At 55.7% G+C, this 20,629-nt stretch overlaps 1 protein-coding gene across 1 annotated transcript in view; it reads right to left on the bottom strand.

Moving 5' to 3' along the window:
- MYO7A (myosin VIIA) overlaps positions 1-17,935 on the bottom strand; it is an 86,432-nt gene extending 68,497 nt beyond the window's left edge. The window contains 2 exon segments of the mRNA NM_001099928.1: positions 2,388-2,501; positions 17,918-17,935. Of these exon segments, the coding sequence (NP_001093398.1) occupies positions 2,388-2,501; positions 17,918-17,935 (132 nt within the window).

The raw sequence follows: 20,629 nt of genomic DNA, 5'->3' as shown, positions 1-20,629 counted from the left end.
GAGAGGGGGGAGGCTGCACTCAGTGGCAGAGCGGAGCCTCTGCGTACCCCTTTCCTGCTTGGAAGGTCCCCCACCAAGGCCAGCCCCCCTCAGGTCAATGTCCACAGACCAAAATGTAACCAGGGCAGAAACTGAGGCCTGGCCCCAAAGGCAAACGAGTGAGAGGCCGAGAACACAACCAATTCCAGGGCCTGGGGACATATTTGGGAAAGCACTGGCCTGGCCCTGAGCAGGGAGAGGCAGGGACCCCACCCTCTGTAAAGGAGGAAGGGGTGCCTCTGGCAGGGAGAACAACTTGGACAAAGGCAGAGAGAGCATCAGGATGCCTGTCAGGCCTGGAACCGTGACCTTGAGCGTTCATTTGGCAAGTCTTTATAAAGAACCTTCTCTAGGGAGACCCTCTGTAGCGCTCTGGGGAACCAGATGCGACTCACCTGGTCCCTGCCCTCAAGGTGAGGGGGTCTGTGGGCAGACAGTGGGGTCAAAGATGATGGTCTGGATGGGGAGGAGTGGAGGGAGTGGGAGTGGAGAGAGGGTGGTGAAAGAAGAGGCTGGAAGCCCCCAGGGGCCCGCTGCCCCTGAAGCAGACTCAGCCCGCAAACCTGTTCCCAGCCAGCCAGCCGCATCTCTCCCTGCTCTGCAGCCCCCGTTCTCAGGGCCTTGGTGGGGGTGAGTGGGAGGGGACCTCTGGGATCTGGTGACACCGTCACGGGACACCATCTGACATGGAACATGACCCAGGTGAAACTCGAGCCTGCAGACAGAGTCCCTGGGCCCCACCCTGGGGGCTCCAGGCTGGTGCCTGGGCCAAACCCATGCCCCCTCTGCGGCCGCAGACTCACAGGGGCTTCCTAAAGGGCCCTGGAACTGCAGCCTCTGAGCTGATGCTGCGGACACTCCAGTTCTAAAACCCAGGGGACAAAAATGTGCTTCACACAACCTGAGTCCCCAAGCTGCCACTGAGACATTGAGAGAGGAAACACACCCACCGAGGCCAGAGGCCCTGGGTCTTGACCCTGGCACCATCACTCACGAGCTGTGTGCCTGGTCCTGGGGGTCCCTCTCTGGGCTCCAGTTTCCCCTTGGGGTGACACTGGCTGTCCTCCCTGCCTCCACAGACACTCTGAGAACCCAAAGAGAGAACTCAGGTCAAAGGGCTTTGCCAACCCCAAGGAGGGTGTCCCTGGGGGCTGCAGGTGTAACAGTGATGTCCCCGCCTCCTCCACGTCCAGAACGGGGACTCCAGGGGCCAGAGCCCTCTGCTGTCCCCCGACAGAGTCTTCCGCCCCAAGTCACTGCACCCTCTTCCACTCCCATCAGACGAGGAGGCTAAGACGGGGACTCAGTGCTGTCTCATCCCCAGCGCTGGGCACAGCACAAACTATGGTGGAACTGAATCTCCCTGGATCCCTCGTGTCCCCACTAAGCTGCAACCTTGTGTGAACCACGTCTGCATGTCCCCCGTCACGTTACACACCTACACACATGCACACACGTATCGTACAGTACAGAGGCACCTCACATGTACACACGTGCCACGCACACACACGTGGCACACATGTGCACACATAGTATACAGTACACACGTACCACACACGTTCACACATACCACACATGTTCACACGCATGTACACACATACCACGCACGTACACACATGTGCCGAGTTTCTGGGCTTCCCTTCTGGACCCTTGTCCAGCCACGCTCTCCAGTCAGCCAGGACCCTGCCTTCCGACCTTTCCCACCCCCGCCAAGGCCCCAATCTCCCTACCTACCAAACTCACACTTCCTGTGTCCCTTGCCCTCGGGGTCACAAGAGATAAAGGGTTCATCTGTTAGACGGATTCGAGGGCAGTGCCAGGGTGGACGAGGTCACGTGATGCTGCATCCCCAGGAATGAGACTCTGGGCATCTTCAGACTCACCCTCCCTTTACCGAGGCACTCACACGTGCTCTCACATAGGTGTCAACAGCCGGGTGAGAGCGCTATTGGCCCCATTTTACAGAAGGGGAAACTGAGGTTCCGAAGGGAAAGAGGTTTGGCCAAGGTCGCAGAGCTAGTAAGAGGGCAGGATGGGATATGAATCCAGTCTGTCTGACCCCAAGGCAGTCCTGAACCTGAGGAGCACCCAGCCTGCTGCCACCCCACCCCCCACCATACACACCCACATGCCACACAGACACACGTCTCTAACTAGAAGGGACCAAAGTGCAGTGGACATAGAACAGGCCGTGTGAGAGGGTCGTGGGGAAAGCTTCAGGAAGGAAGGGGGTTCTGAGGGGCAGAAGTGGGACACAGGCACCACCTCCATCCCTGGTCCCTGCCTCGGTCACCTGCTGGCCTGTGTTCCCCCCAAGGTGCAGGGCAGGACGGGAGCAGGCGACTCACATTGCCTTCATCGTCCACCACCTGGATCTGCCCCGAGTCGCAGAGCTTCACCACCGCCCCGATGGGCACATCGAACTCCTGCCCAGATCTCAGGTCCATCCAGACGTAGTCCCCCTGTGGGTGAGAGAGTCCCAGGCCAGCTGAGCAGGGAGGGGCATCGGGCACCCCTTCCGAGCAGCCCTGTGCCCACCAGACCACCACCGCCAGAGGCGCTTGTGCCAACCCCAGAAGAGGGAAGGAAAGGGAATTTGCACTTGCAGAAGCCACAGTGCCAGGCCCTCAGCTGGGCACTTATGCCATCTCATCGGTCCCTCTGCCGTGGCAGCCATTACTGGTCCCGATTTACAGAGGGGTAAGCAGAGGCTCAGAGAGAGGAAAAGCTGAGACCACAGAGCTGGGCAGCTTCGAACCCAGGCCTGCGCAAAGCCTGGCTCTCCCAAGGCTCTGTACCCAAACGTACGGCAGGCAGAAACGCCAAGACACCCAAACCTCTGTCCAAGAGGAGGCATCCCCCCAGTACACCCAAACAGGCCCTGTCACCTCCTGGCTCAACACTCACAGTCGTAGGTATGACTCCCCTGCAGGGACACTGTCTGTGCCAGGCCCCGCGATACACGTGGGCCTCGCTCTCAGCCACACTGTCTCCTGGCTTGTGGAGACAGCCCAACCTGGGGCCAGGGGAGCATCACCTTTGTGTCCCCTGCAGCATCCGGCACAGGTCCTGGCTCTCTACACATTCAGTAAGGGTGCCTGGAAGCCAAATCTAAAACCCAGAGTCAGGAGTTCCCGTCTTGGTTCAGCAAAAACAAATCTGACTAGCATCCATGAGGACACAGGTTCAATCCCCAGCCTCGTTCACTGGGTTAAGGATCCAGGGTTGCCATGAGCTGTGGTCCAGGCCATAGACATGGCTCAGATCCTGCGTTGCTGTGGCTGTGGTGTAGCCGAGGGGCTACAACTCCAGTGTAACCCCTAGCCTGGGATCCTCCACATGCCACGGGTATGGCCCTAAAAAGACAATCCATCAATCAATCGATAAAATCCAGAGTCAGAGGATGGACTTGAAACAACCGCTTTCATCACTGATGCATTCAGCTCCTCACTGATACATTTCAACGAGCGTGTGTTGATCCCCCACTGAGAAGGCGGTGCTGATGGATCTAAATGCCAGAGATGGAGCAGCGAGCATGGAGTCCGCATTCTAGCTGGGAGGAGACAGGAAACAATGTCGCAAGGACATTAACAGGGTCACTAGGGATGGTGTGAGTGCTGTGAGGGCAGTAAGCACACCAGGGGTGGAGAAGGACCGAGCCAGCCACGGACACAGTAGCTGGGGAAGCCACGCTATGGAGGCAGCCTCTGAGCTGAGACCAGAAGGGCAAGAAGCAGCCAGGCTAGGAACAAGCAGGGGTAGACTTGTAGGCAGAGGAGATGACAAGTGCAAAGGCCCTGAGGCAGGAAGGAACAGCAAGGACATGGTTATGGCAGGGCCTGAGGAGAGAGAGGGGGGCAAGATCCAGGACTCAGACTCTCACTGGCCTGGAGGTGAAGGGTTTGAATTTTAGCGTAATCTTTTTTTTTTTTTTTTTTTTTGTCTTTTTTATCTTTTCTAGGGCCGCACCCACGACATGCGGAGGTTCCCAGGCTAGGGGTCAAATCGGAGCTTTAGTCTCCGGCCTACACCAGAGCCCCAGCAACACGGGATCCGAGCCACGTCAGCAACCCACACCACAGCTCACGGCAACACCAGATCCTTAACCCACCAAGCGAGGCCAGGGATTGAACCCGCAAACTCATGGTTGCTCATCGGATTTGTTAACCACTGAGCCACAGCGGGAACTCCTTTAGTCTAATCTCTTTTTTTTTATCTATTTTGAGTTTATTTATTTATTTATTTATTTATTGTCCTTTTTTTGCTATTTCTTGGGCTGCTCCCGTGGCATATGGAGGTTCCCAGGCTAGGGGTCAAATCGGAGCTATAGTCACCAGCCTACGCCAGAGCCACAGCAACGAGGGATCCGAGCCGCGTCTGCGACCTACACCACAGCTCACAGCAACGCCGGGCCCTTAACTCACTGAGCAAAGGCAGGGACAGAACCCACAACCTCATGGTTCCTAGTCGGATTCGTTAACCACTGCGCCATGACGGGAATTCCCTTTAGTCTAATCTTAATTAGAGAACTGCTTTGGGGTGTTTCCCCAAACAGGAAGGTAAGAGAACCTAGGCCTCCTAATAAAAATAAAGCTTCCTATCAGGTGGCCTAGAAATGTAACAGCTGCTATAACTGATTCACAATGAAATAAGCCCATGGGAATGACCCAGGGAAACAGCTCTGGGCCATGGAACTGGGTTCCAGGATCTGCTTTGCCTTGGATAAGTCACTGACCCCTTTGAGCCTCGGTTTCCTGTGAGGGGTGGGCTCGATGAGTCCCCCACTGACTCATCACTTGTTCAGCCAAGTCTTTTTCAGCCACAACTGCCACTATGGGCCTTCACTTCATAGGAGCTTCGCCCATGTTAAAGAGACAAGCTCAGAACCCAAGCTTTCTCCCAGGAAAAGTAAAGATACGGAGTTTCCTGGTGGGTCACTGGGTTAAGGATCTACCATTGTCACTGCTGTGGCTCTCATTACAGCTGCAGCACAGGTTTGATCCCCGGCCTGAGAACTTCCACATGCCAAGGATGCAACCCCCGCCCCCCAAAAAAGAATACTCGGAGAGTCTCTAGGAAGCGAGAGGGACTCACACATTTGCTGAGCACCTACTGTGTGCCCAGGCTGCATGGCTGCTTCCCATAAACTGTCCCATTTAATCCTCATGAGTGCTTTAGTCCCACGCCCAAGATGTGCCTCCTGCCATACTCGTCACCCGCTCCTAAGTGATGGCTCACAGCCCACCTGACACACCGGTGCCGGGGCTGTTCTGTTCCACCTGCTGCCCATCCCACCCCAACTTTCCCTGGAGTGGACACCCACCTGCGAGTAACTCTTCCCCGCCCCCTCCTCCCTGCCCCTCCCTCCTCCTCCCCCCCCCCCGCCCCCTGAAGAGCTGGTTCATTCATTCAGTACATATTTGCAGAGAGCCCGCTGAGATCCAGTTGACTCTGAAGACCGAGCTGTGAACAGAGGGGAGAGAAAAGCCGCAGTGGGAGCTAAATGTGGGGGGAACCCGGAGGAAGCAGGCAGCGCCACGTTGCCCGGGGCCCTGTGAGCCACAGACAGAAGATGGACTTCCTTTTAAGTATGTCAAGAAGCCATTGGAAGGTTCTCTCTCTCTCTTTTTTTTTTTTTTTTTTTTTTTTTTTTTTTTGCTTTTGTCTTTTTGCCTTTTTCTAGGGCCGCACCTGCAGCATATGGAGGTTCCCAGGCTAGGCGTCTAATCGGAGCTGTAGTCACTGGCCTACACCAGAGCCACAGGAACGCAGGATCCGAGCCACATCTGCAACCTACACCACAGCTCACGGCAACGTTGCATCCTTAACCCACTGAGGGAGGCTAGGGATCGAACCCACAACCTCACGGTTCCTAGTCGGATTCGTTAACCACTGCGCCATGACAGGAACGCCCATTGGAAGGTTCTAAAGCAGGAGAGAATGGCACCAAGGACAGATTTTCACACTGGCTGCTGCGTGGAGCACATGGGCGCTCCTCCAGCCCCCAGGCTTGGCCACACAGCCAGCAGGACATGGGTCATCGCCCTCCGTGTCCACCCCCCCCCCCCGCCTGCAGCCCCTGAGGGCAGGGTGGTCTGTGTCCTCCAGCTGTGACTTCCCACACACAGAGAAGTGTGCTTTCCTCTCAGTGGGAGGAGGAGCGTGTGGGCCTATGCCTGAGAGGGTGTGTGAGTGTGCGAGAGGGAGCGTGTGACAGAGGTCGTGGGTGTGCCTGGGTCCTGGGGGCCAGCAGTGGCGGGTAGTGGCTTCGGGACACTGCTCTGGGCTGACAGAGTGTCCGCCGCAAGTAGCCAGGTAATGGGGCGATGCTTCCCCATCACGAGCGATCTCATGGAACTTCACGACACCACCCAGGCAGAGGGCTCTAGCTCCACTTCATGTCCTCAGAGAGGCCAAGAAGCCGGCCCAAGGTCACACAGGTGTTTTGTGATAAAGCCAAGAATGAAGCCCAAGCCTGGCAAACTCCAGATCCAGGCCCCACCCTGAACCCCGCTCTGCCCGCAGAACAGGAAGCCCAGGTAGGATCCCTGGCCAGAGATGGTTCGTGGGCCCAAAAAGCAAACTGGAAGCTCCAGCTGAGGGTGGCACAGCAAACACAAGGGACTAGACCCCTCCTAGCCAAGGCCTGTTACCAGGAAGGCAGCGACTTCACTTTGTCTGCTCTGGGCCAGAACTTGAGGAATGAGGCTGACCTGACAGGGAAGAGGCTTATGGGAGGAGGCTGGGGTCTGAGCAGCTCTGAGGGGGACAGTTCCCTGTGGTCCCAAGGAAAGTCCTGGGGGGGGCATCAGCATGCAGCCTGGTTCTGAGGGTCCTCCTTTGACAGATGCGGAAACGGAGCCCCAAAGAGAGAAAGGAACTGGCCATAGTCACTCATCAAATCGGTGACTGATGAGACGGTGAGCCTCTGTGGAGCAGAGCCCGCACCAAAAACAGGGGGAGTCAGGCGCTGCTGGATGGGTGGGGTGAGGTGGGGCTGGGGGGGCAGTGGGGGGAGAGATGTGAAAGAACAGGACACATTTTTGAGGGGCAGGAAGGAGGAGAAGAAAGGGGTACTAGGCCCCCAGGTGTAACCCTATGGGGCCCTCCCTTCTCACAGCCAGACCCCCGGCAACCCATGACTGCCTCTGGCCCCATTCCTGCCACCCCACCTGCTCCCCACAGGGACCTCACCCCGACTCAAGTCCCATGTGCGATGGACACCCGCCTCAGTGCGGCTGCGCAACCTGGGGCGAGTTCCAGCTTCTTGGCTGTCAGATGAGTGGCTTCCAGGCCCCGGCTGGTGACTTCCTAGATGCTTTGCCTACATGTTCTCGAGAGTACCCCGCAACCCCAGCGGGGCCTCGCTCCAGGGACCCCGGCCCACATTCACAATGAACAGATGGGTTAAGAGATCCGGGCTCAGATGGAAGGCTGTGACTTGGGGTAAGTCTTTCAGTCCCTCTGGGCCTTAGTGCTCGCCAGCCTTAAAAGAGGGGTCAGTGCCTGTGAAGATGAGAGACCCCTAGGAAGGGAAGGTGTCTTTGCTGCTCACCTGCCTTCCCTCCTGAGCCCAGGATCAGATCAATATCACCTCCCCAGGGCCTCAGTCTTTTATGCCTTTTTTCCCTCTGGGCCAGGGCCTGGGGCTCCTTCCCTGTCTGTGGCATGATAAGGGGTCTGTTTCAGGGCCCGTTGGCCCCTCACTTATTTCCCATAATCACTCTGGGACACTGGTGGTCTTAGCTCCATTCTCACAGGTGGCAAAGACGGTCCAAACTGACTTGCCAGGCGCGCCCTTGAGCCAGGCAGCGTCCCGAGGCTAAGCTTTGGGGGCGCTCCTCAGCAGGTCCCCAGACCGAGCCCCTCGGTGCACTTGGAGGCGCTCCCTGCCCCAGCCCAAGGGCAAAGGCAGGGAAGCCCCTGCCCGGAGCTGACCCACCCACCTCCAGTTTCCGGCTGCACCAGCTCCTCGCCTGGGGAGGGGCGGAGGGAGCCAAGTTCACGGGGGCGGGTCAGGGACGAGCGCAGCACGGGAGGCCGGATCTTCTGAGAGCACCCTAGGGCTTTGCGACCCTGCAACCTGCTCGGCCGCTGACAGGCGGGGAAACCGAGGCCCAGAAGCAAGTGCCCGAGGCGCGCCCTCCCCCCGCCCCGGCCCGGGCCTCACCGGCAGGACCGCGTAAGTCTTCAACGCCTGGTTCAGGCTGCGCACCAGCGCCCACTTGCCGGGCTGCTTGGCGCGCGCCTCGGCGGGGTGGCCAGGATCGCTCGGGTCGGCGGGGTCCGCGGGGTGGGCAGGGGGCTCCATGGCGCGGAGGGGCCCGGCCGCGGCTCTGGGCAGCAGCCCTTCTCAGACTCCCTAATTCACCTAATCCCGTGCGCGCCGCCAGCCGGGGAACCCTAAACCCGGCCATCTGCCGCGGGCCCATGGCAACGGCGGCTTAGGTGACGCCCGCAGGCCGGGAGAGGGGAGGGGGCGCCCGCTAAGCCCCAGGCCCCCTCCCAGCTTGGCCAGACCCCCGACACCCAGGAATGTCAGGATGCCCTCTCGGGGACCGCAGCGGGCAGCACCCAGGCACGGAGCTGTGGGCCTCGGCACAAATGAGGCAGCTGGACCCTCCCCTTGAGGGCAGTTTTGGAGAAAATCAGCATGTTTTCTAGGGAAAGAAACGCGGGGATATTGTGGAGAACTCAATATACTTTGCGAAATTTTCAAGCTAAAGGAAAGGTGAGTCAGAGATCTTTCCAGCCCACTGACTGCCCTTGGGAAGTGAGGGCAGCTAAATCTTGAGCTGGGAGGGGGGACTTTGGGAGGAAACCCCCCCCCCCGGGAATCTGCCTTGGGTCCTCCCCCTCTGAGGCCAGCCAGTGGAGGACCTCCTGCCACCCCCCCCCGGGGGGGGGGTGTCCTGTGGTTCCCCAGGACAGCAAGCCACCCCTAATGGCTCAGAGCTCACCCCAGCTCACGTCTGTGCTGGGCCACCAGCCACAGTGATCACCGTCCCATCCAGGGGTGCCCAGGCCCTGTGACCCTCCTCCTACGCCTGCTTTCTTCCCTCTCCCTACTTATCCATAGCTTCCTCTCCTCTTTTCCTCCCATTCTCTCTTCAAGGTCTCATTTTTTTGGCCTTGGCGTGGTCTGGAATCCTGGAAGACCCAACTGTCTGTCCTAGGCAAGCAAACCACAGCGAGGCGCAGGGAAAACAGCAAAGAAGGACACAGCGATGCCTCACTGAGAACTCGGAGCTGCCCTCCGGACCGAGGCTCCCCTCTACCCAGCCCAGCCTCCACCCCCAGCCCAGCCTCGGGACCCGGGGCTCTGTCACCCAGAACACAGCTGGCTGACTGTGCCCTCTCAGGGACCCTGCTCTCAGGAGCGGGCCTTCCCCAAGCTAAGCCCAGAACAAGCACCCCACGCCAGCTCACCCACCGAGGGGAGTCCATGGGAACAGGACCCAGACCCTCAGACCCAGGGAGGGGCTGGGGGTGGGCTTCCAGGCACCCTTCCATCCATCGATTTAACCAGCCTTCATCGGCTCAGCCTAAAGATTAGGAGACGCGCTCCTCAGAGCTTCCAGCCTGCGGGGTAGTCAGACCCAGACACCGATAAGGATGGTACCACCAGATAAGGGACCGAGGAGCCCTGGAGAGACAGGATAGCATAGCCACTAAGAGGTCAGACTCTGAGCCAATAGGGGTTCAATATGGATGTGGCCATGCACCTGCGATGTGCCCTCAGGCGAGTTCCTCAACCTCCATGTCACTTTGTTTCCTCATCTTTCCGATGACAGAATAACAGGTGCTTGTCAGGATTCAACAGGGGTGTGTAACTCACTCAGGCTGGTGCCTGTTAGAGCAAATGCTGTATGAGTGATCGCTCTTAGTAACCGAGAAAGTTACCATTGTGGTGGCGTCACGATTTGGGGGGGCGGGGGCAGACATGAGGGAGGAGAGTGTTCCAGAAGAGGGGACGGCAAAGCAAAGAGAAGCAGAGGTAAGAAGGAAGGATGGTAAGACAGGTCTGGGGCGTGGAGAGCGGCCCCCTCAGCGAGACCCAGCAAAGTCCTGAGAGCCTGATCTGGCCTGACTCAGACCCGGGGCTCAATCCCCTGTACCCAGGCCACCCCTGCCATGAAGCCTGGGAGTAGTCCCCCTCCCTGCAGGTGACTGCACATCGGGTCTGGGAAGCAGGTCTCACGCCTCTGGGACCCACGCTGGCATCCTATTAGAGTCTCTCCCAGGGCCAAGGCTCCCTGCTCCCCGATCCTTGTCTCTGGCCGCCTGGCCACAGAGGCTAGGGCCTCCCACCTTGGCTTATGCTGGGTGCTCTGCCAGGAATGCTCCACCCCCACGCTCTTCCCTGCCCCCACCCAGCCACCAAGCCTCCACTTGGCCAGGGGCCCCCTGGTCCCCATACCTCACCACCTTTGTTTCTTTACTCCCTCTGTCGCTGGGGCTGCTCTCACCCCCGCCACAGGACCACCTGGTCCAGTTCTGGCCACTCGCTTTACCTATGAGGAGACTGGTTCAGAGGAGGCAAAGGATCCTACACAAGGATATACTGCAAGTTGGGACAGAAAAGCTTTCAGGAAATAACTACGCCAACTGTCAGCAGCAAGGGACATCAGTGGAGTAGAGAAATCTGCCAGGAACCTATTTCTCTATAGACACGCCAAAAATTGTCAGAATCAACTTTACTGGAACTCTAGAAAACATGCAAAGGTTTGTAGTAACCATCCGAACATGTAATGAAGAGACAGGTGACGGGAGTCCAGCAGAGAGCATTGTCGTACTCCAGCCCACCTGTCTCCTCCCACCTCCCACCTTGAGGACGGCAGCCTGAATCCCTGGTGTGAGTTACTGGGGTCAGAGGGAGCAGAACAGGCCTTGTTATCAAAGAATTGTGGTTGTTTTATCCTCTCCGGGGGTTTCCTGAAGGATTTATGCAAAGGGGAGTTCCTATTGTGACTCAGCAACAACGAAACTGACTAGTATCCATGAGCATGTGGGTTCGATCCCTGGCCTCGCTCAGGGGCTTAAGATCCAGCATTGCTGTGAACTGTGGTGTAGGTCACAGACGCAGCTCAGATCCCACATTGCTGTGGCTGTGGTATAGACCAGTAGCTACAGCTCCAATGGGAGTTCTAGCCTGGGAACTCCCATGTGCCACGGTGCAGCCCTAAAAAATAAAGGAATAATGCAAAGGGCTTGTCTATATTCCCTAACTAGGAGCTCTCCCAGGGAGAAGTAGCTATGGAGGGCATTGGTCAAAAACACCCAAAGGCATGTTGCTGCCTGTGGAAAAAGCACCACTTGGAGAAAACTGTAGATACTCCAAAAAGCCTGCAGGAAAAATAGGGGAATGAGATGCTTTGGGGGAAAAGGGCTTTGAAAAGTCCTGCACATGCTGGCGAATCTAGAAATGTTGGACGAATGTTCAGAAAGGCACAAGAAGACCCTAAGCACTCACTTTGACGGATTTCAAGCTCCGGGTGGGCAGGAAGCGAAGGCTAATGCAGAACCACACATGGCCGGATGAGCAGCGACGTCATGCCTTAACTCATGCACAGAGTCCAATACACAAAGATTGAGACTGGTGTGTGTTTGGCCTTTTTTTTTTTTTTTTTGGCTCCAGGTGTTTTAGAGTCTTCAGTGACCACACAAAACAACGAATATAGTCTTCGTACAAATAGTTTAGAGAAGTCACTAAACAAAACTGCAGTTCACAGCAAACAGCAACAACAAACCCCAGGGAGGGAAGAATCTGCCTTTCCGAGCTACCACGCTAGAATAATCAAAATGTCCAGTTTTCAACAACAACAAAATGATGAGACTTGCAACGACATAAGAAAATGCCCACTCACAAGAAAAAAAAAGAAATTAATAGAAATTTTCCCTAAGGAAGCCCAGACACTGGACTTCATAAAGACACTAATCAACTGTTTTAGGTATGCTCAAAGAACTGAGGGAAACCAGAACATCTTGCCAAGTCGAGAATAGCAATAAGTAGGCAGGAATTATAAAAAGGAGCCAAATAGGACTTCTGGAGTTGAAAAGTACAATAACTGATATGACAAATTCACTAGAGGGCTCAACAGCAGATTTGAATGGGCAGAAAGAATAATCAACAAACCTGAACATAGCTTCTTTGAGATTATCCCATCCTAGGCAGAGAAAGAAAAAAAGATTAAGAAGAGTGCACAGTGGTTAACGAATCTGACTAGGAACCATGAGGTTGTGGGTTCGATCCCTGCCCTTGCTCAGTGGGTTAAGGATCCGGCGTTGCTGTAGGTCGCAGAGGCGGCTCGGAACCCACATTGCTGTGGCTCTGGTGTAGGCCGGTGGCTACAGCTCCAATTCGACCCCTAGCCTGGAAACCTCCATATGCTGCCGGAAGCAGCACTAGAAAAGGCAAAAAGACCAAAAAAAAAAAAAAAAAAAAAAAAAAAAAAAAAAAAAGATTAAGAAGAGTGAGCGGAGACTAAGAAACCTATGGGACATCATCAAATGGATCAACATATGAACAATGGGAATCCCAGAAGAGGAGGAGAGGAGAAAGGCGGAAAGAATATTTGAAGTAATAACGACCCCAAGCTCCCCAAACTTGGTGAAAGATATGAATCTATATGTCCAAAAATCTCAATAAATTCCAGGTAGGATAAACTTAACAACAACGACACAAAATCCTCAGGGTTCCTGTTCTGGCACAATGGGATTGCCAGGATGCGGGATCTGTCCCCAGCCCGGCACAGTGGGTTAAAAAGGTCTGATGCCATCACGGCTGTAGCAAAGGTCGCACCTGCAGCTCAGATCCGATCCCTGGCCTGGGAACTCCATAGGCTGCCCCCCAAAAATCCTCACGGAGACACAGTATAATCAAACTATCAAAAGACAACGAGAATCTTTTGTTGTTGTTGTTGTTGTTGTTGTTGTTGTTGCTATTTCTTGAGCCGCTCCCGCGGCATATGGAGGTTCCCAGGCTAGGGGTCCAATCGGAGCTGTAGCCACCGGCCTACGCCAGAGCCACAGCAACGAGGGATCCGAGCCGCGTCTGCAACCTACACCACAGCTCACGGCAACGCCGGATCGTTAACCCACTGAGCAAGGGCAGGGATCGAACCCGCAACCTCATGGTTCCTAGTCGGATTCGTTAATCACTGCGCCACGACGGGAACTCCGACAACGAGAATCTTAAAAGCAGTGAGAGAGAAGTGATTTGTCATATCCCAAGGATCATCAATGCAATTAATTGCCAATTTCTCATCAGAAACCCACAGAAGCCAGAAGAGGAGGGTGAAATACGCAAAGTGCCAAAAGGAAACAACCACTTTTTAGACATGAATTCTCCATGTGGCAAAAAATATCCTTCAGAAGTGAGCGAGAAGCTAAGACATTCCCAGGTAAAAAACAAACAAACAACAACAACAACAAGAAACCTGAGGGAGTCTGTAGCTAGTGGACCTGCTCTACAAGAAATGCCAAAAGTAATCTTTGAAGCTGGAAGGAAATGGCACGAGACAGTACGTATCTCAAAGCCAGACCAAAAAAATAAACAATGCTGGTAGAGTAACTACAAAAGTACATATAAAATCCAGCTGTATTGTTATTTTTGGTTTATAACTCCTCTTTTTTTTCCTATGTGATTTAAAAGACAAATGCATAAAACAATCATTACAAATTTATGTTCATGGGCGCATGGTGTATGAAGATATAATTTCTGACAATGACACCATAAAGGGAGAGGGATAGAGCTGTGTAGGAGCAGGGGTTTTATGTATTTTTAATTGTTTATTTATTTATTTATTTAGTCTTTTTAGGGCCACACCCACAGCATATGGAGGTACTCAAGCTAGGGGTCGAATCAGAGCTTCAGCTGCTGGCCTACACCACAGTCACAGCAACACGGGATCCGAGCTGTGTCTGTGACCTACACCACAGCTCACAGCAATACTGGATCCTTAACCAACTAAGCGAGGCCAGGGATCAAACCTGTGTCCTCATGGTTCCTAGTCGGATTCGTTAACCACTGCACCACGATGGGAACTCCAGGAGCTGGGTTTTTGAATACTATTGAAGCTAAGATGGTATTAACTCCCACTAGACTGTTATAAATGTAAGAGGTTAATTGTTAACCCCAAAGTAACCATTAGGAAAACACACACACACACAGATGTGGGGAGGGAATCAAAGCAGTACAGTGGGGGAAAAAATCAAACACAAAAAAGAAGTCATCAGAAGAATTGAGAGGGGAAAAGATGACAATTAGAAAAAATAGCCAAATGTCAGAAGTAAATCTTTAAGTGGAAATTAATTAAATGCTCCAGTTCAAGGTCTAGACTCACAGAATATGATTAAAAAAAAAAAAAAAAAAAAAACACGTGATCCAACTCCATGCTATCTAAAGACTCCCTTTAGATCCAAAACCACAAACAGGTTGAGAGTGAAGGGATAGAAAAATATATTCTGTGCAAACAGTAACCAAAAAAGATCTGGGGCAGCTCTGCTAATATCAGACAAAATGGACTTTAAGTTAAAAATTGTTACAACAGACAAAGAAGAACTTTATATTCTAATAAAGAGTCAATCTGTTATCAACAGTCCACAAAATCTATCCTCAAACTTCACTCTGATCCATGAGTCTGGGCAAAGTACATCCAGTCCCTACACTGGCCTCACCAGGAACCAGAAATCATATCTTACTGAAGCACAGCAGCCTTCTCTGAGGTCCTGAAAGCACAGACCTTGCATTCTCACAAGCACAGCTAGCCTTGCAACTGGGGCAAGCCCCTCCTCCTGAGCCTGCAGACCCCTCTCTGCGTGTGAGAGGCTCCCCTGACACCAGCCCCCCAGGTACCCCAGCCAGAGCAGAAGCCTCCCCCAAGCCCAGGCTCCCTGCCACCCTAATTCCACCCCCAAGACTCCCACCATTCCAGTTCCGCCCATGGGTGCCCTTGGAGTGTTCTGGAGCTGCCTCCCCTTTTGGTCTGGAAACTCCTCCAGGACAGGGAGCAGTCCTTTGTGCCCGTCCTGGTACAGAGAAGGACCTGAGTGCCACTTGGCTGGGTGAGTGAGTGAGAACGTGGCTGGAGGGAGTGGCTTCTGGGACACTGGGAACTTTCGGGCACTGCCACCCCACTCCCCAAACCATCAGTATAACGGATCTGCCCAGACCAGCACAGGGTCCCTAGGAAAGAGCCCACGTTCTGCACATGCCACCCAGCAGAGGAAGTCTGCCCGCATCCCCTGAGCCCTGTACCTGCTTGTGCCTCGCCCCTGTGCCCTGCACAGTAGCGCCCTCCCAAGCTCTCCTCTCCCCACGTGCTGCCGCCCACCCCAGCTCACCAGCGTGGCTCCCTCTCCTGTCTGGACTTGCCCCAGCTCCTGTCTAAATTACCCTGTCTGGGCTTCAGTCTCACCTACAATATCTGCACAAAGATCCCTACCTCACAGCCTTAGGGCGATAAAATGAGATCCTATACAGGGAGGGCCTGGCACACAGCAGGACCCGTGTGGAAGCTACTCCTGAAGAATTCGAACCGTCCACAAATAAATAAAAATGTTCCACGCGTGAAGACATTTGCATGCTTAGCCCATGTGTTTTCTGTGCCTGGTACCCCGTGGGGCTCAGAAAGCCTGGGTGATGGATGCGTGGAGGGACCGAGGGAGGGAACGGGTGAGCATCTGACGCCGCTCTGTCCCTCACTGGGACACTCTGCACACGGGGAGAAATCGTCGTATCTCTGAGGTCTCTGCAAAGACTTGATCCCAAATAAATAAGTAGCCAAAATAAAGTGAAAGAAAGGAACGGGAAATGCCCACACGCGGGAAGACCATGAGCGGGATTTTAACAGTCCTCACGGCACTGAACCTGTACTGAGCCGTGTCTAGCGCTGGGCTGAGTGTCAAGTCCGCGTTATGACATTTAAACATCCCTCTGACAGGCGTCATGCCAACCCCAGCCCCCTGGACCAAATGAGGGTGAAATCACAGCCATGCGCTCATTCAGCACGGAGCCCCATCTCTGAGCGGGCTGGCACCAGGGCTGAGGAGGCCGTGGGGGGGCAGGAGGAAGGCCAACCCCCATTTCGGGGCTCCCCAGGGGGCCCCAGGAAGGCAGCAAAGAGAGCGGAGTGTGATCAGACACTAACGTGGCCAGAGCAGGGAGGGGTCCCACACGGAGCAGGGGCTTCCGTGAGGCCTTAGACGTCAGCCAGGAAAAGCAGGACAAAGTGACCCAGGGAGACAGACGGCCTTTCGGGACAGGGGAGGGGTGATGGGAGGAGGAGGAGAGGGGGGAGGCGGAGCCGGGAGGAAGTTGAGAAGATGCACTTTGACGGAACCCCTCGAGGCATTGTATCTTCACAACCATGGTCCCGGGAAAGGAGGGTTTTTAATCCTCATTTTACTAGTGAATTTTCTTTCTTTTTTAGGGCCATACCCGCAGTATATGGAGGTTCCCAGGCTAGAGGTCTAACTGGAGCTGCATCTGCCAGCCTACACCACAGCCAGAGCCACAAGGGATCCGAGCCGCGTCTGCATCCTACACCACAGCTCATGGCAACGGCAACGCCGGATCCTTAATGCACTGAGCAAGGCCAGGGATTGAACCTGCAACCTCATGGATACTAATCCGGTTCGTAAGTGCTGAGCCACGACAGCAACTCCTATCCTCATTTTACAGGTAAGGAAACGGAGGCTCAGGAAGGCCGAACGCCCCCCAAACCCTGCTTACTCGTCAATAGCAAAGCCGAAGACGAGCCAAGGGGTACAGGTGCTGCCTGGGGAGCTGCACCGCTGGCTGGCTCCCCAGGGCTGGGACCTCTTTCAGGACCAAAGAAGTAACGGAAATGCGCTTTCTGTATGAGGGGTGCACAGAACTGGGTTCTGCTGCAGACACCTGCTCCCAGCAGAGGCTGCCAGCAGGTGAGGTGAGCCAGCAGGTCAGGTGAGCCAGCAGGTCAGGGAGAGCAGACGGTGAGTTTCCTGAGGGAAAATGCCCTTGGGGGGTAGGGTGGCCCAGGCCCTCCATCTGGAGTCTGCAATTGTCCCCATCCACCCAGCCCTGCAGGTGGCCCAGGTCAGAAGACCGTATATCCAGATCCTGCCCTGATGCCCACCTTCTCACATACTCACCGCCCCCCACACCCACATACACACACAGCGGGCATGCAGCTGCAGACAGGGCTGCCCGTTGGCCCCACATGGTCCTGAGGACATGAAGCCTCTGGTCAAGCCCCCACAACACACACCCCCATGAGCCCAAGGGTCTGATGTCAGGCCGACCTGGCTCAGGGCCCACATTCCTGGCTCTGCAGACCGGGAGCTCATTAGAGCCTCAGGCTGATCACGGGGAAGGGCTGAAGGTCAGGGCCGTCGTGGCCCTGGGAAAGAAGGGGGCTGGATGACTCTGCGGGGGGCAGCCTCTCTGCTCCTTCCCCATGTACCACCCCCACCCCCGGGGCTCCAGCTCCCACCACGTCACCCCCCCCTCCCCACTCACTGCTCCCCAGTCAACCTCAAGGCCCTTCCTGGTCTGGCCTCAGTAGACTTGCCACCTTCCTACATTTGGGCCTTTGCACATGCTGTTCCACTGCCTGGAATACCCAGGGACTCAGAGACGTATGTGAATAAATAATTTCTAACCAGTGGGGGGGGCCCCAACAGACTCATCAGAGGGAACAATTCTAGACCAGGCCTGAGAGAGTCAGGGAAAGTTTCATACCTGGGTTTTGAAGGACAGATAGGAGTTCTCTAGAAGAAAGATTGGGGAGGGTATCCTACAGCTAAGAATATGGATACGAGAATATGGGATGGGGCAGGATGAGCCATCCTGGCATAGAAAGATGAAGGCCCGTGGGGTACAGGGAACACTCACCTGCTGAAGAATCACCATTGTCCTTTGTCAAATGCTCCTGCTGCCCCCCTGGCCAGATGCAGTGCTGTGGGGAAAAAGACCATCTCAAGCCTCCGAGCAAGCCAGCCAGCCCTGGCAGCGCTGAGCCCGGCCGCGGTCACCCGGGCTCCGAAGCCCCAGCCCCTCCTCCTCTGAGGAACCCTCCTGGCTTCTCTCCCTCTGGCCACAGCCCAACCTGCGTGACCTGAGCCTCCTCCGCTTCCACCAGCTCCACTGCCCAGAGCAGCTGAGCTCTTTTTTTTTTTAACCACTGTTATGCGGAGATTCCCAAAGGGCTCCTAAGAAGCAGCAAGTCCAACCCCTTCCCCTGGACATATGGGCAAAGAGGCCCAGAGAGGGACCAAGAGTTACCAAAGGTCACACAGCAGGGCAGGGCAAATTCAGAACTAGGACTTGGTCCCCGGCCACCCAGCTCAGGGCTGCCCCAGGAGTGGGGGTGACAGGGACAGCCTGGCCCAAGAGGGTCAGGCTAAGCATGACCTGCTCGTGACAGGGCATGCCTAAAATCCTTCGAGAGCACCCCCTGCCCTCAGGATGGGGGCTCTAACCCCACCCCCAGCCCAGCCCTACACGCGTCTCCGTCTTGCCTCTCCGCTTTCTTCTATCCCACCGCTGCTCTCGGGCCATCCCCAGTGTTCACTCTTCCTGAAACAGGCCTTCTCACACCCCTTGGCCTTGGATACACTGGCCCCTCTACCTGGAATTCTGACGAATAAATTCCCACCTCTGCTTCATACTCAGTTCAGACGGCACCTCCTCCAGGAAGCCTTCCCGGACCATCCCCAGGCTGCCAAAAGCCCTGATGTTTCCCTCTATCCAGCCCTAACGGTATGCAGCTGTTGTCTAATCAGGGTCCATCCGCACCTCTGCCCCCAAAGTCAGGCAGTTGATAGAGGGCAGGGTTGGGGCTCAGCCGTCACCTCACATGGCACAGGGCCAGGACCAGAAATGGCTCAGGAAGGACTTGGGGGATGCGGTATGGTGCTCAAAGCCCCCTCCAGCCCACAGGCCCTGGCGCCAGGCCCCCCTGGCCCCCTACCCGCCTCCCAGGATAAGCATCAATATTTCACAAGGTCCATTCAGAGGCACTGGGGCATTTGATCCTCTGCCCATGACACTGGGCCTGACACCTGAGCCCTGACCCCCCACCCTGGGGCTCCGGGATTCAGCAGGCACATGGTCCTCCCGGAGACCTGCATCCAGCCTGGGAGCCTGGCTGGGAAGGGACTTCTACAAGGGTCAGCGGGCAGCTGCCGCGAGGAGCTATGTCTGAAGATGATGCCCAGCTGTGGCTGGCGTCCCGCGCCCCGTGAGCCACGAGAGCTGCGGGCAGAACCAGGGCCTTCGGGGTTTGGAGGCCTGGAAAGGGACATAGAATTTAAAGGCTGTTTGTAAGGAAAAAGCCACATGATAGACATTATTTTTCTAATCCCTGTTCAAGTTCATTGCTTTTCAAAGTGACAGCAGGGGACAGGGGTCTGTGTTTCCATTTCGATTTAACCTCATCCCCACAATGGCCTGGGCTCAGGGGCCTTCATTTCCCATTTCACAGACGGAAAATTTGAGGCACAGAGAAAGGAAGTGACTCATCGAAGGAGAAAGAGAAAAAAAAAAAAAAATGAGTGTCTGAGAAAGACCTAGGGAGACAGAGAGACAGGGACAGAGGACTCTCGGCCACCCCTCAGCATGTCTGCCCCCGTCCCAGCTCTGGCCAGAGATGGCAGGGCGCCCAGGAACAAGTGGCTGTGGGGGCAGTGGCTCCAGGGCGGCCTGCGCCCATGACCCCCCCGAAGTCCAGCAAACCCTTCTCCCCGTGCCCAGGACAGCGGGCAGCCCCTCCTTACCTGGGTCCCAGCTGCTCACCAGCCTGGAAGGGCCAGGAAGCTGGGGGGGTGGGTCTGGGACAATCAGCACACACGAGTCCCCCCTTCTTCTGTGTTGCTCCGTGGCTTTGCTCCTGGCTGGGGGGGGCCTCTGGGTCTTTGGTTTTTCACTGTGGGACTCTCTCTCTCTGTCTCCCTCTCTCTCCTGCCCAGCGCAGCTATCTGGCCGGCACTGCTGCCCTCTCAACCCCACTCCAGAGCCTTCTCCCAGGAGGCGGAGCCGGAGGGCCCTCCAAGGTCTGGGTGCCGTGACATCAGCAGGGGAGGCGGGCTTGCTGCCCGGGGCCCTGGCAAAGCACTGGCTGCCCAGCGGGGAGGCGGGGGCCCTGGGGGCTTTCTCAGCTGTGCTGCTGACTCTCGTGGGATTGGCACCAGCCCACGCATCCCGGCCTCAGCTGCCTCCTATCATTGGCAGTAACATTACCTGACTCTCACCTGAGCAGGAAACCTCGTTCTGATCCTGATTGGTCACAGATTTGCTGAGTCTTGGCCCCCGTGTGCCCTCTGCCAAGCCCGTTTCCTTCTCTGTCTGAGACTCTGAGAGCAAAGACCAGGCAGGGCAGGAGGTAGCAAGCATTCCGGCCCTTCCTCCCCCGTCCCTGTGCACACACAGCCCTTGCCCCAGACGGCTTCCGAGGGCGCCTTCACGTCACATCACCTGGAGCGCATCACCTCACTGCTGCCCCTCAGCTCACTCTGGGCAGGTGCAGGTGGGGGGCGGGGGTGTCTCTAATCATTTCTTGTTTTTTGTGGGTTTTTTTTTTTTCTTGGTCTTTGGTCTTTCTAGGGC

This window comes from Sus scrofa, chromosome 9 (genome assembly GCF_000003025.6).
Source record: "Sus scrofa isolate TJ Tabasco breed Duroc chromosome 9, Sscrofa11.1, whole genome shotgun sequence".
NCBI lineage: Eukaryota > Metazoa > Chordata > Mammalia > Artiodactyla > Suidae > Sus > Sus scrofa.
This window is presented reverse-complemented; position numbering and strand designations above follow the sequence as displayed.